The 15,481-nt window shown below is 34.7% G+C and overlaps 3 protein-coding genes and 1 pseudogene across 4 annotated transcripts, besides 3 other annotated features; 3 read left to right on the top strand and 1 right to left on the bottom strand.

Annotated features, from left to right (window-relative positions):
- Positions 1–4,312: 4,312 nt before the first annotated feature.
- On the bottom strand, positions 4,313–4,582 carry TVAGG3_0089000 (uncharacterized protein; the record flags this gene model as incomplete). The annotated part of the gene is made up of 1 exon (XM_051222381.1): positions 4,313–4,582. The coding sequence occupies one exon, from the start codon at positions 4,580–4,582 to the stop codon at positions 4,313–4,315; it is 270 nt and encodes an 89-aa protein (XP_051107367.1).
- Positions 4,583–4,681: 99 nt separating this feature from the next.
- On the top strand, positions 4,682–5,294 carry TVAGG3_0088990 (uncharacterized protein; the record flags this gene model as incomplete). Its single annotated transcript, XM_051222380.1, has 1 exon — positions 4,682–5,294. A coding segment is annotated over one exon (613 nt), but the record flags the coding sequence as incomplete, so codon positions are not given.
- A 975-nt stretch (positions 5,295–6,269) lies between these two features.
- Positions 6,270–6,548: a mobile genetic element.
- Positions 6,549–8,059: 1,511 nt separating this feature from the next.
- Positions 8,060–15,481: part of a mobile genetic element that runs on past the window's edge.
- TVAGG3_0088970 (uncharacterized protein) lies at positions 8,238–8,564 on the top strand (the record flags this gene model as incomplete). The annotated part of the gene is made up of 1 exon (XM_001305957.1): positions 8,238–8,564. The coding sequence occupies one exon, from the start codon at positions 8,238–8,240 to the stop codon at positions 8,562–8,564; it is 327 nt and encodes a 108-aa protein (XP_001305958.1).
- Positions 8,565–8,868: a terminal%2Cinverted (terminal inverted repeat of Maverick-1A transposon ID:TVAGG3_0088920).
- TVAGG3_0088960 lies at positions 11,240–12,638 on the top strand (annotated as a pseudogene). Its single transcript has one exon. A coding segment is annotated over exon 1 (1,399 nt).

Genomic DNA, 15,481 nt, shown 5'->3' with positions numbered 1-15,481 from the left:
AAACATTTACGCTCATTACGATGAAGAAGTCATGACAAAACATATACGAAGAAATCATGACAAAACATGTACGAAGAAGTCTTGACAAAACATTTACGCTCATGTTTGACAAAACATATACGAAGAAATCATGACAAAACATATACGATGAAATCATGACAAAACATATACGTTCATTACGATGAAGTTTCGACAAATCATTTACGTTCATGTTTGACAAAACATATACGATGAAATCATGACAAAACATATACGTTCATTACGATGAAGAAGTCATGACAAAGCATATACGATGAAGTCATGACAAAACATATACGATGAAATCATGACAAATCATTTACGCTCATTACGATGAAGAAGTCATGACAAAACATATACGATGAAATCATGACAGAACATTTACGCTCATTACGATGAAGAAGTCATGAAAATTCAAGACCCTTTGGGTCTCGCCGCTTAGCGGCTGAGGTGAGAAAAGAGGTGAGATCTCACCACTTCACCTAAACATTATTTTTGGGTCATTTACGCTCATTACGATGAAGAAATCATGACAAAACATTTACGAAGAGATTCCGTATGAAAATTCAATGAGGGTAGAAATGAGGGTAGAAATGAGGTTAGATCTAACCATCTACCCTAAACATTATTTTTGGATCATTTACGTTCATGTTTGACAAAGCATATACACTCATTACGATGAAGAAGTCTTGACAAAACATTTACGATGAAGAAGTCATGACAAAACATATACGATGAAGAAGTCATGACAAAACATATACGAAGAAATCATGACAAAACATTTACGCTCATTACGATGAAGAAATCATGAAAATTCAATGAGGTGAGAAAAGAGGTGAGAAAAGAGGTGAGATCTCACCTCTTCACCTAAACATTATTTTTGGGTCATATACGCTCATTACGATGAAGAAGTCATGACAAAACATTTACGATGAAGAAGTCATGACAAAACATATACGCTCATGTTTGACAAAGAATATACGATGAAGAAATCATGAAAATTCAATGAGGTGAGAAAAGAGGTGAGAAAAGAGGTGAGATCTCACCTCTTCACCTAAACATTATTTTTGGGTCATATACGCTCATTACGATGAAGAAGTCATGACAAAACATATACGCTCATGTTTGACAAAACATTTACGATGAAGAAATCATGACAAAACATTTACGTTCATTACGATGAAGAAGTTTCGACAAAACATATACGCTCATTACGATGAAGAAGTCATGACAAAACATATACGCTCATGTTTGACAAAGAATATACGATGAAGAAATCATGAAAATTCAATGAGGTGAGAAAAGAGGTGAGAAAAGAGGTGAGATCTCACCTCTTCACCTAAACATTATTTTTGGGTCATATACGCTCATTACGATGAAGAAGTCATGACAAAACATTTACGCTCATGTTTGACAAAACATTTACACTCATTACGATGAAGAAGTCATGACAAAACATATACGAAGAAGTCTTGACAAAACATATACGCTCATTACGATGAAGAAGTCATGACAAAACATATACGCTCATTACGATGAAGAAATCATGACAAATCATTTACGCTCATGTTTGACAAAACATTTACGCTCATTACGATGAAGAAGTCATGACAAAACATATACGAAGAAATCATGACAAAACATGTACGAAGAAGTCTTGACAAAACATTTACGCTCATGTTTGACAAAACATATACGAAGAAATCATGACAAAACATGTACGAAGAAGTCTTGACAAAACATTTACGCTCATGTTTGACAAAACATATACGCTCATTACGATGAAGAAATCATGACAAATCATTTACGCTCATTACGATGAAGAAGTCTTGACAAAACATATACGCTCATGTTTGACAAAACATATACGCTCATTACGATGAAGAAGTCATGAAAATTCAAGACCCTTTGGGTCTCGCCGCTTAGCGGCTGAGGTGAGAAAAGAGGTGAGAAAAGAGGTGAGATCTCACCTCTTCACCTAAACATTATTTTTGGGTCATTTACACTCATTCCGATGAAGAAGTCTTGACAAAACATGTACGATGAAATCATGACAAAGCATATACGTTCATGTTTGACAAAACATTTACGTTCATGTTTGACAAAACATATACGATGAAGAAATCATGACAAAACATTTACGAAGAAATCATGACAAAACATTTACGAAGAAATCATGACAAAGCATATACGAAGAAATCATGACAAAACATTTACGATGAAGAAATCATGACAAAACATTTACGTTCATTACGATGAAGAAGTCATGACAAAACATATACAATGAAGAAATCATGACAAAGCATATACGATGAAGTTTCGACAAAACATTTACGCTCATTACGATGAAGTTTCGACAAATCATTTACGAAGAAATCATGACAAAACATATACAATGAAGAAATCATGACAAAGCATATACGATGAAGAAATCATGACAAAACATATACGTTTAAGTTCCATGAGGTCATGACAAAACATGTACGAAGAAATCATGACAAAACATATACAATGAAGAAGTCATGACAAAACATTTACGATGAAATCATGACAAAACATATACGATGAAGTTTCGACAAAACATGTACGATGAAGAAGTCATGACAAAACATTTACGATGAAGAAGTCATGACAAAACATATACGATGAAGAAATCATGACAAATCATTTACGAAGAAGTCATGACAAAACATATACAATGAAGAAATCATGACAAAGCATATACGATGAAGTTTCGACAAAACATTTACGCTCATTACGATGAAGTTTCGACAAATCATTTACGAAGAAATCATGACAAAACATATACAATGAAGAAATCATGACAAAGCATATACGATGAAGAAATCATGACAAAACATATACGTTTAAGTTCCATGAGGTCATGACAAAACATGTACGAAGAAATCATGACAAAACATATACAATGAAGAAGTCATGACAAAACATTTACGATGAAATCATGACAAAACATATACGATGAAGTTTCGACAAAACATGTACGATGAAGAAGTCATGACAAAACATTTACGATGAAGAAGTCATGACAAAACATATACGATGAAGAAATCATGACAAATCATTTACGAAGAAATCATGACAAAACATATACAATGAAGAAATCATGACAAAGCATATACGATGAAGTTTCGACAAAACATTTACGCTCATGTTTGACAAAGCATATACGATGAAGTTTCGACAAAACATTTACGCTCATGTTTGACAAAGCATATACGATGAAGTTTCGACAAAACATTTACGTTCATGTTTGACAAAGCATATACGATGAGGTCATGACAAAACATATACGCTCATTACGATGAAGAAGTCATGAAAATTCAAGACCCTTTGGGTCTCGCCGCTTAACGGCTGAGGTGAGAAAAGAGGTGAGAAAAGAGGTGAGATCTCACCTCTTCACCTAAACATTATTTTTGGGTCATTTACGTTCATTACGATGAAGAAATCATGACAAAACATTTACGATGAAATCATGACAAAGCATAAACGAAGAAATCATGACAAAACATTTACGTAAACATTTATTTCCTGTGTTGTTGTCAAACATGAACGTAAACATTATTTTTGGTTCATTTACACTCATTACGATGAAGAAGTCATGACAAATCATTTACGATGAAATCATGACAAAACATTTACGATAAAATCATGACAAAACATATACGTTTAGTTTCGATGAAATCATCATGACAAAGCATATACGATGAAGTCATGACAAATCATGTACGATGAAGTTTGACAAAACATATACGTTCATGTTTGACAAAACATGTACGATGAAATCTATGAACATAATAATATTTCAAACCAGGAGCCAAATTCTTGCGATTTTCATATGGAATCTCTTCTCTCGGTTTTTTGAGGGAAACAATCATATGAAATCATTTACACTCGTTACGATGAAGAAGTCATAACAAAACATATACGAAGAAGTTTTGACAAAACATATACGTTCATGTTTGACAAAACATTTACGTTCATGTTTGACAAAACATTTACGATGAAGTTCCATGAGGTCATAACAAATCATTTACGATGAAGTCATGACAAAGCATATACGTTCATTACGATGAAATCTTGACAAAACATATACGTTCATTACGAAGAAATCTTGACAAAACATGTACGATGAAATCATGACAAATCATTTACGATGAAATCATGACAAAACATTTACGATGAAATCATGACAAAACATTTATGTTATACAGTAATGTTAGTCATGAATGTTTGTCCTACGTGTTGGCGTTAGTGTTGAAAAATAATGTTTGTCCTACATGAAGCCGTACAAGCGTTTGAATTTGTTTATGCATAAGATTACTCTCTTGTTTTCTGTATCTATCATACAAACATAAGCAGCACCTGTTTTTGTAAAGTTTATATGAAGTTTTCGATAGTTAGGACCTGTATAGTAATAGAATGCGTCCTCAATATCTTCTTCCTCACTGAACTCGTCAATATTTTCACTAGCTCCTTCTGTAATGTTTTCATCGGCATTGTCATTGACTTCTTCTGTAATGTTAGATGTTGTTGTTTCGCTCATGTTCTTTCACTAATGTTAAAAGTGATGTTGTACGAATTTTGAACAGAATTTAGAGCAGTTATGAAACAATGAAGTACTTTTACGCTATTGAAAGGAACTATGAGAGTGAAGTACATGACAGCAATGACAAAAGGAACTAATATCAAACCTAATGAAATCGCTCACGAGGACATAGAGCTTAACAAGTACTTTGTGGAGTATCTTATAAGTGAAGAGTATGTAAGACCTTACTTCATGTTTGACAGCATGAATGAGGATGTTATTTCTTGGTTAAAGAATATAAGCAATGTTTTCGGTAAGTACGTCATAGATGACAAAGGTCTTGTTGTATTTTATGAGACAGCAATACGAACACAGGAACTAATGGATATTATGCATTCAACAGCAAAGAAAGGATTTAGTACTATTGGCATGAATGAACATTGCAGGAATGACATATACAACCTATGCTCACGAAAGCCTTACACAAAAGCAATACAAATGATAGAACATAAGCGTCTAAGGTCAGCAAATGAAATCATTACTGTCAGTGGTTATGAAAGAACTGTTAGCAAAGATGAGTGGAAACAGCTATTCATATTAAGGAAGGACGTTGCTGAACTAGTTAAACCTGTTGCACAAACATTGTTTCAGATAAGACCAGCAATGACTAAGAACCCTTTGACCTTAGTCAATGAGACCATAGAGGTTGAAGATAATGACATGAAAGAACTAGGAATGAATGAGAGAAGTTGTGAAGGATGTTTGAGTCAAAACACATGGTTCTTCAGAGCTGTTAAGAAACTTAGTAAAGAACGACAGAAATATTTTATAGAGAAGTATTGCAAAGGATGTGTAAATGAATTGCTTGAAATAGAACTTAGAGACACTTTCACACTAAAGGACTTGAGGAAAAATAAGTACATGAGTGAGGACGGTATTGACATAGCTAGTGTTATAAATGACTTAAGAAGATGTGTTGTTGTTATTGACGGAGCACGTATGACATATCTAGTGAAAGATTATGATGGAATACGAGACACAACAACACTTGTGTCAGTAGATAGCAAGGAATTCAATAAGCTCATGAAGAGTATTTATGTAGGACGTATTGAGGAGAAGGATGTGAACGCACTGATGATTTATGAAGCGGGTCAGAACAAGAACTATCTTATGAAGTCAGGCATGAGATTCTTTGACGAAAGAGATGACATTTACAGCTATTTCAGAGGATATGAGTATGAGGTACTGAATGAAGTAGATGAAAGCATTATTGAAGGATATTTGAAACATGTTCACGATGTCATATGTAATGAGGATGAAGAGCTTTATGAGTATGTTTTGAACTGGTTCGCCTACATCGTTCAAAATCCTTGTGGAAAGACTGGAACAGTACTTTTGTTAATAGGAAAGCAAGGAACTGGTAAGAATGTACTTAGTAATGTTCTATGCGAGCTCATTAGCAAGTACGCCAACAATAATATAACGGCAATAGAGAATGTGGTTGGTAGATTCAATGCTGCTATTGAGAACATGAAGCTCATCGTATGCAATGAACTAAGCTCATGCGATACGTCTAAGGTCATGAACCACGACGCACTAAAGTCAATAGTAACAGAGACTCAGTTGGACTTAAATCAGAAGTGTCAGCCAGTAAGAAAGATAGAGAATGTTTGTAATATCATCATGATATCTAACAACTTCAAACTCAGTAAAGATTGACAAAGACGACAGAAGATTTGTTGTCATTGACGTAAGCAGCAGATACAAAGGAAATTACGAATATTTCTCAAATCTCATTGAAAGCTTTAATGAAGAGTTTTATTCAAACTTACTGACGTACTTCATGAGGAAAGATTTAAGTGAATTTGATGTAAGGAAGATACCATTCACCAGGGCTAAACAAGAACTCATCGAAATGAACAAAACACCTTACCAAATGTTTTACGAGGAGTTCTATGAAAAGTTTGTATCCGGATGGAATTGTACAGAGTGCTACAGAAGATATAAAGAATTTGCGAAGGAGAATGAATTCTTTGCATGTAGTTCAAATGTATTTGGTGGAAAGATGAGAGAATTTGTGAAGAGAAGTAGAAAGCGAGACGGTTCTGCAAGAAGTTATATTTACGAAGCAAGTATGATATTAGAAGGTCGTGGAAAGAAAGAAACAGTGAATTATGAGGAAGTGCTTGAAAAATTCATGGAGTACATGGGAAGCAATATAACATACAACAAAGACATATACAGTGAGTTTAAGTACTATTGTGAACAGCATGAGATTGAAGTAATGAGTAAAGGAGACTTTGAAACGCTTATGAAAGACAGTGAGGAGGTCGTTCATGAGAACAGTGTTGAAATAGTTCATGAGAACAGTGAGGAGGTCATACATGAGAACAGTGATGAAACGCTTATGAAAGACAGTGAGGAGGTCATACATGAATGCAATGATGAAATAGTTCACGATGTCGTTCGTGAAGAAGCCATTGCAACAAAGAATGAGATAAAGGATTTCATAGAACTTAACAAGGAGGAGTTTAAAGAAGGCTATGAAGTGAAAAGATGTGAAGAAGATTTCTTGGCGTATTTGAAGAAAAAGAGACTAAAGCCAATGGCTCAAAATAAGTTTCAATCGATGTTTGAAAAGAAACGTTTGAGCTATGGTGGTGTAAGAAGCACATATTACTTTGTTAAGAAGTGAGGACATTTATTTTTGTCGTTAGTGTTGGAGTTTGTGTTTGTTGTTAGTGAGAGAATAAATTAAATCATGAACTTTGCCATGGTCTCTGTCCCTAGTAGTTTTCATTAAGTTCTGGAAATAATGAAAGTCATAAACTTTGCCATGGTCTCTGTCCCTAGTAGTTTTCATTATCTCACAGAGTTAATGAAAGTCATACTTTCTATCAGATGAAGCATGCAGATGAACATAATGAAAGTTAGTGAGTTTGCCACGAGTTATGAATAAAATATTGGCATATTAGACGAGATAGCTGATGAAACAGATGAAGATAAATTAAATCTTGGACTTTGCCACACCCTGTCCCTAGTTCCTCAAAATCCTTGACAACGTTGCTTAGAAATTTTGGTTCAAAACCTCATCTGATTTTAATCTGTTATGCTACCTGTTAAGTTCGCGAGATTATAAATGTCATGGAGTTATATAAAAAGGAGGGACAGCTAGGGACACTGGAAGTACTTGTAAGGCTATCTGTTAAGATTGCATGAAATACTAAAAAGTCATGAAATCCATTATCGCTGTGCTAGCTTCACCTTAGAGTAAAATGACGACTAAAGTCACTGAAGCAATGAAACAAAAGTTTTTTGGTAGAATACATTAAATCAGGAATTATTCCAGAAGGTTTTTACATTCATACTATGAAGGATGGTAGAGTTCAGTTTAGAAAGATAAAGCAACCATTAGATAAAGAAGGAATTTTGAGAAAGATTAAACTTCATGAGGACAACATTGCTGAACTTAAGAAGAAGTTAGAAGAGTTGGAGAAAGGAAGAGAGTTATAAAGCAATGAATTCAACAGGGTGAAAAAACAGGTGAAAAAAGAGGTGAGATCTCACCACTTCACCTAAATTTAAATGGATGTTTTCATACGTGTGAGGGTGGTGATATCATTTATTTTTAAGTTTATTTTTTATTTTACTGAAAATTTTTATTTTTATATAAATGACGAAAACTATTGAGATAACAAACTACAACGGTCATGAGTTCAAGAATTTGTTCTTCGTTCCTCGTGAAAATACATTCTATCAGATACGAGGGAGAAAGGGTAAAGTTAGTTTGAGCGTTTATGAAGGAATGAAGAATGGAAAGTTTATACAAGCATACGATACAAACGGTAAACGTGTTTCATTAGCTTTGTCAAAACTTACAGGTATAAACTATGACAGTGATTTTGACTCTGACGATTGGAGCGACAGCAGCGATACTGAAGAATATGAACTATTGTGTGAAGCACAGCAATGGGAAGAGTTGCAATACTTTTGTAAGTGAGAACGTTTATTTTTTACAGTAGTGAAGTCGTTTGTGAAAACGTTTATTTTTTCATTAGTGAAGTCGTTAGTGAAGTCGTTAGTGAAGTCGTTAGTGAAGTCGTTAGTGAATTCATTAGTGAATTCATTAGTGAATTCATTAGTGAAGTCGTTTATGTGTCAGACGGTTTTGTAAATATTTAAGGTTAAGTTGGTGTTATGGTTGTATTGTAAAATATACGTTACCAGTTTTGTAAAGTGTCAAAACAGCTAAGTGGTGTATGGAGGCGCGCAGTGCCTCTGTACACGACTTAGGTATACTAACTAACTTAAGAAACTACCGAATGGTCTAACATTTGTAGATTTGTTCGGTGGAAGTTTCTATATATCCCATTTGTGCCATACAATATTCCCAGACTCAAAGATTATATGCAATGACTTCGACAACTATATGGACCGTCTCAAACATATACCAGACACAAACAATATATTGAAAGAGTTAAAAGAAAAGATACCTATAGGTAAGATGGAACGTATACCATTAGATAAGAAAAATATTGTGAGAGAGGTTTTGAAAAAAGCAGAATATATAGACTGGGATAGTATATCTGCTAGACTATTATATAGTGGTTCTATAAGAGTTCATGACATTGAAACACTTATGTCAAATGTTTTATATCTTAACTATACAAATGTTTTCAAAGAGGACATAGAAAAATATATTGAGGGTATAGAGTTTGTGAGATGTCGTTGGACAGAGTTGTATGAAAAATATAAAGACAAGGAAAATGTTTTCTTTATAGTGGACCCGCCGTTCTATAACACATGCGATTTTCAATACCAAGTAGACTGGACTTTGAGAGACTCTTTAGAAACTTTAGACGTTTTACATAACTGTCCATGCTTTTACTTTACATCCGATAAAAGTGGTTTGGAAACCGTTATGAGATGGTTAGAGGACATACATGACTATGAGTTTAGATATGACAAGATAGAATATGAGAGAGGTCCTATAAACCGGAGAAAGTGTCATAACAAAGAAATTTTACTAGTAAGTAAATGTGGTTTGAAATAGGACTACTTGTTTTAGGTTTTTTCCATTGTGTCATTTATTTATTTGACGTGGCAGAAAAGTACAGAGAATATGAAGATGAACCAATGCCTGCAAATGTTCAGCATATGTACTCGTAAGAGATATTTTTTATCTAATATTAAATGGACGCACAGAACTTAGCGAATGCACAGCAACCTGGACAACCAAACCAAGAATATTCCAAATGAAGTTAGAATACAAACTGCAATGGCAAACTATGGTCAAGTGCAACAGATGTACAAATGCAAACTGCCATGTCAAATGAGCTGCGTTAGGTTTGCACCATGGTATGCAAATATGAGATGGAAAGAGTTTTATACAAACCCTGAAGTGGGATATAAACAACTTTATGCAGATGACGCGAACACAGGAGTTGACCAGAATATGTTTCTACCAGAGGAGAAACAGAATGTATGAGCTCCAGTTAAAGAATGCTATGGAACTCAACAGGAAACGTAAGAGACTAGGTGGACATTAGATTTTTACATATAGTAAAATGGGTTCTTCAGTAGTATTGGAAACTTCTTCAGAAGAGTTGGAAGAGGTATATGGAATGGAATAAAACCGTAGGAAGAGGAATTTGGAACGGAGTCAAAAATATTGGTAAAAGAGTAGGTCAGTTCGTTGGTATTATACCTAAAGACCCTGAACCAGAAGAACAAGCTCCTGTCATACAACAGCCTGAACCTGCACCACAGTCAAGTTGGCAACCAAATCCAACACCTCAACCGTATTAAAAAATTATATTTTTACCGTTCGATAGTAGTTGTATATGAAACTAAGTTCTAAGTAAAACGCATGGTATATGGAATTTTCTCTTTCTTCCATCTGTGTAAACCATACTTGAAAGTCTGAAATACTTCCACTTGGTGGTTCATATAGCTTTGTAGGTTTTTCGTAAAAGTCATTTGCCAAGCATAAAAAAGAGTTTTGTGCACCAGAAAATGAAGCATGAATATAATAGCATCTGAGTCGAAAACATTTTCATATGTTCCATTAGGGTTTTCGACTTCATAAAAGTCCGGGTGTACTGGATATGCTGCAGGCTGATTTAACATCCTCAAAATCTATACCATGCCAAGTTGTTATATTTTGTAGAAATATAAACGTTTTCTCCAAGGTCTTCTATTCTATTGATTTTAACAGTTGCATTTTTCCTGTCATATAAAATATCGAGATGGTACTCTCCTTCGTCAATGTTGTACTGTTTTGCATATTCGAGATAGATATTCGTTTATTTTTTCTTGAAAAGCTTGAAGAGTTGTTTCTAAGTTTACAAGCAAATTCACTTGTAAAAGTTTTCCCTGTTCAAATTTCTCATACATACGTTTTTCTTTGTTATAGTATCGAACTTCAAAACCGACCGTAAATGGGAAACCATGTATGGCTTCTGAAATGAACTTCATTCTACGAAAAGCCAATAGCTTTTGTGAGGATGGGTCTCTTAACCATTCTTAAGGGTAGTCAAAACGATAGCCTTCATGCTTTACGGTCTCTGTCTCAAACTTTTGACCTAACATTGTAAAAAGTTCATCTAATGGTTTAGTTGTAGCAACTCTTGAATTTTCTTTTTCTATGGAAAGCATATTTTATCTAGAATAAAAATGTCAAATGAAACAGCGTCTATGAGAGAAATACAACACAACGACAACTCATTATGCAAGCTCTAAATAAGAACACAACAAACTTTTCAAACTATTCTAAGATATCTGAGTCATTGAAAGAAGGAAACTTAAAACTGACATTAAACCCAATGACAGATGAGTTTCTGTTTCAAGACAATAAGAACCATACTGTCTGTATAAATCCAACAAAAGGAACTTTAAACGAGAAACCTATAAATGAACTTCTTTGAAAGCAGATTGGCAACAAGCTGACAAAGAATATGTAGACGATGCAATAGCAAAGAAGAAGAAAGAGCTAACAATGCTTATGCAACAAAAGAACATACTCATCCTGAACTAGCAGACAAAACATATGTTGACAATAAAATGTCAAGTGAAGTGACGAGAGCTGAAAACGAATTTCTAAAAAGACTCATACACATTCTATATCTGAAATAACAGACTTAAACGTTAGCCTTGAAAAGAAAGCAGATAAGGATGGGTGGCTAGTGTGTTAGTGAAGAAGGCGGATAAGGAATATGTGGATGAAAAAGATAACGAAATGAAAGAAAGGGTTGAATGGTACCATGAACGGACATCGAAGATTTTAAAAGGTAAAGCCAATACAGGATGGGTTTCAGGATGTTTAGACCTTAAAGCAGATAAAACTTATGTTAACGATGAGTTAGAGAAGAAAGCAAATAAGACTCATACACATACAAGTTTTACAACTGTTGCTATAGAAAGTATTGAAGGAACGGTTGAAGAAACAGGTGGGGATGTATTATATTTTAAACCTCCTAACTTTCCACAAGGTTTAACATCGGAAGAAAACATAACAACGACGAAATACATTAGATGTAGAAATGTTTATGTCATGGAGGATGAACATAATATTAAATTCACTGCTCAAGATTTATATGACAAGAAAGCAGACAAAACAGAGTTCAAACATTAAAGACAGAAATACTTCAACATTATATCCTATAGGCTCTATTTATACGTCAATGAACTTACCAGACCAGAAGTAGTACTTGGTTTTGGAACTTGGACTCAAATAGTCGACAGGTTTTTGTATTGTGCAAACTCTTCAAAGGAAACAGGTGGAAGTAAAACGATTTCAGGTGAAAATTTACCTGCACACAGTCACTACATAGATTTAAGTACATCTCAAGCAGGTTGGCATAAGCATAAATTTTGGGATTGGTCAGCAATGAAAAAAGGTAAAGGATATGATGTGAAAGACGACGTTCAGTTTGCTATAAATTGTTTCTGGGGTAACACTCAGGGAGATGGAAACCATACACATCGCGTTTCAGGATATACGCAAACAACGGGACAAAGTAAAGACTACATGCCACCTTACATGACAGTTTACGCATGGTATAGAAATGCTTAGTCGTCATGTTCCACTTCTTTAGCATATTCGTCAGGAGTTGTCTTATATTTGTTAGGATGTCTTTGAAAGTATACCACCTTGAACTTTGACAAGTTTGAAACGAGGTCTGACAATAGTAGTTTTATCTTCTGCTTGCAGTCTGTACATTTTGCCATGTTTGCCTAAAACTTCATAATATTCTCTTGTATACTTTCTTCTATTTTTACGAACACGAATGTGAGTACCTGTCGAGTTCCATTGTTGTCATAGTCAATAGTATTTTCATATGGGTCGCGTTTAGGTATTTCTATTTTTACTTTGTCACCTTTCTGAAGTTTGAAGCCCGGCATTCTTTCTTGTTTGTCTCTTTTGACTAAATTATTAAATATATAGTCTTTCTCTAAGTCAGGGTTGTTTTCATTTCTTCGGGGGAATGGTTTCCCAAACCTTTTTGTTTACGGCTATTGTAAATATTTAAAACTTGTCTCATCTTTGCCATGGAGAAGTGTCTATATTTGTCGTCATATGACATTTCATTTGCTTCACCACCTTGTGGTTGGTTTAAGTCTCTTAACATTTTTATACAACCGTCAATGACACCAAGAGCAGAATGGTTTTGGTCGACAATGAAATATTGGTTTACATTTTTTGAACGCAGATAGTTTTTTACATCATCTGATTTGAAAGAACTTTCACAGTCAGATGTCAGTTTTGTTGGATGGTATTTGTCAACGAATATTGTCAAAGCTGCTAAGATATCTAAAATATTTTTGGACTGTAATGGTATGGCTTCACAGTATCTTGTGTTTTGACCAACAAATATTAACCAGTATGGAGGTCCATCTGTTCTAACTCTCGGAATGTTTTCCAAGATATCCATAAACCAAGCATTTGGTGTTGAACTAAAGATTTTTACCATGAGTGCTTTCTTTGTTGCTTAGAAACATAGGGGTCCTTGTTTGGATTCGTCATTTTTTAACCCATAAGAAATGGGTTTATTTGGCGCATTAGCAGGAGTTGCATCCAGATTTTTGCCCGCAGTGGGAACAATAGCCAGAGGTGTATTTGGAGTTGGAAGGAAGATTTTGAGTACATTAGGTATACTTAAAGAGAAAGCACAACCTATTATACAAACTGTACAGAAAGGTTGGGATGTAGCACGAGATGCAACAAATCTTATTCCAAATCCTGAAACAAGAGGAAAAGTTCAAGGATGGATGGACAATGTAGGAAGACAAGCAGGAAACTATTATAAAAAGCAAATGACTACTATAACCAAGCAGGACACTATATGGACCAAGGTGAAAGATTCTTTAACAGAGGATATAACCATGCACAACAGTGGGTAAACAATAACCAACCTCAACCGCCTCAAACGTGGGGAATGTAAAATTTTTTACTGAGATGAAATGAACAATACAGCATTGAGACAAATGGGTTCAAGATGGATTTGTCGGCTTCCAGCAGTTACACAACGTGTTTGTCAAGTTCTTCCTATACCTCAGGAAGTTTTAGACCGACTTAAAAAACCTAAACAACCAGTTGAAAACAAACCAAACTAAAATTTTTTACTGAGATGAAATGACCGAAGAAGTTGAAACGGTAGATTTGACACCACAAACAAAAAGTTCAGAACCATTGTCAAAACCTGTCAAAGAACTTACAGATGAAGAGAAAAATTCAATAATAGAAAGTGCCAGGTCTGGAAATACAAACCCTAACTACAAAGTCACTTTTCATAAAAATGGAACGGCAAGTATCTCAAAAAAGAAACAGACTCTCACAAAAAATATTGAAGTCTGAAGGAGCTTTCGAGACAACAGATGGAAAAGTTTACTTCACTGACCAACAGTTCATTATAGAACATCTCATTGACTTAGAGTCAAAATATTCTAAACTTTACAACAAACACAAAAGTTGAAAGGAAAACAAAAACAAATGGCATATGATATTTATGAAGATGTTGACGACACAACTGTTCCTGCAGGTGAGGTAAAGTCAAAGGAACCGAAAAGTGACGAAAAACAGATAGAAGAAGAGAAACCAAAAACTGAAGATAAACCAAAACCAAAGTTTAGTTTGGAAACTAAACCAAGTCAACCTTCATTAGCTGGTATGGGTTGGCGTCAAAGACTTATGGCAGCAGGCAGTTATGTTAAGTAAAGAAAAAAATATTTTTTTTCTTTTTATAAAAATGCCCCCATATAGAATGGATAGAAAATCTGCTAGAATAAAAGCAGAGTTGCAAAGATATGGTTGGAGAGTTTCGAAGAAGTTTAAATATAGGAAGGGAAGACCTAAAAGTCTATGACAAACTGGCTGGTCTGACCTACGAAATGGATTTGGAAACAGCACGTGCCAATTATCCAAACAGACTAGAGAGGTTAGAAGAAGAACGTCTTATGGGCATGCCTTTCGATGTTAGTGAACCTCAAGTTGAAGGACACGACGGCTTTGCCAGATTCTACTGGAAACATACGAACAATTGCATCCTTTGAGAAGGAAAAAAGGAAAAGGTGAAGACGCACATGTTCCCATGGAAAGAACAAGATATGCATATGAAAAGTACCGTGAGGTTAGAAGTCAAATTACTTCTGGTCGAACCTTTACAGTAAACTTTGACGAAGGAAAGAACAAAGAAGGCTTCATGGGTGTACTTGCTGCCATACAAGACGGAAATAAGAAAGGACACAATCTCAGATTGACTATAACAGATTTGGACGGTCACATTTACTATGCATATGGCAATGTCACAACAGCTGCAATGCTTCTTGACGCTTTCAAGACTACAAAGAGAGAACAAATGGTTGACTCCGACTCAGACATTTTGAATGCAATTGAAGGAATTGCAAGTGTCAAGTTCG

The sequence above is a fragment of the Trichomonas vaginalis genome, chromosome IV (assembly GCF_026262505.1).
Source record: "Trichomonas vaginalis G3 chromosome IV, whole genome shotgun sequence".
In the NCBI taxonomy this organism is placed as follows: domain Eukaryota; phylum Parabasalia; order Trichomonadida; family Trichomonadidae; genus Trichomonas; species Trichomonas vaginalis.
Note: the sequence above shows the minus strand (reverse complement) of the source record. Positions and strands in the feature narration are given on the sequence as shown.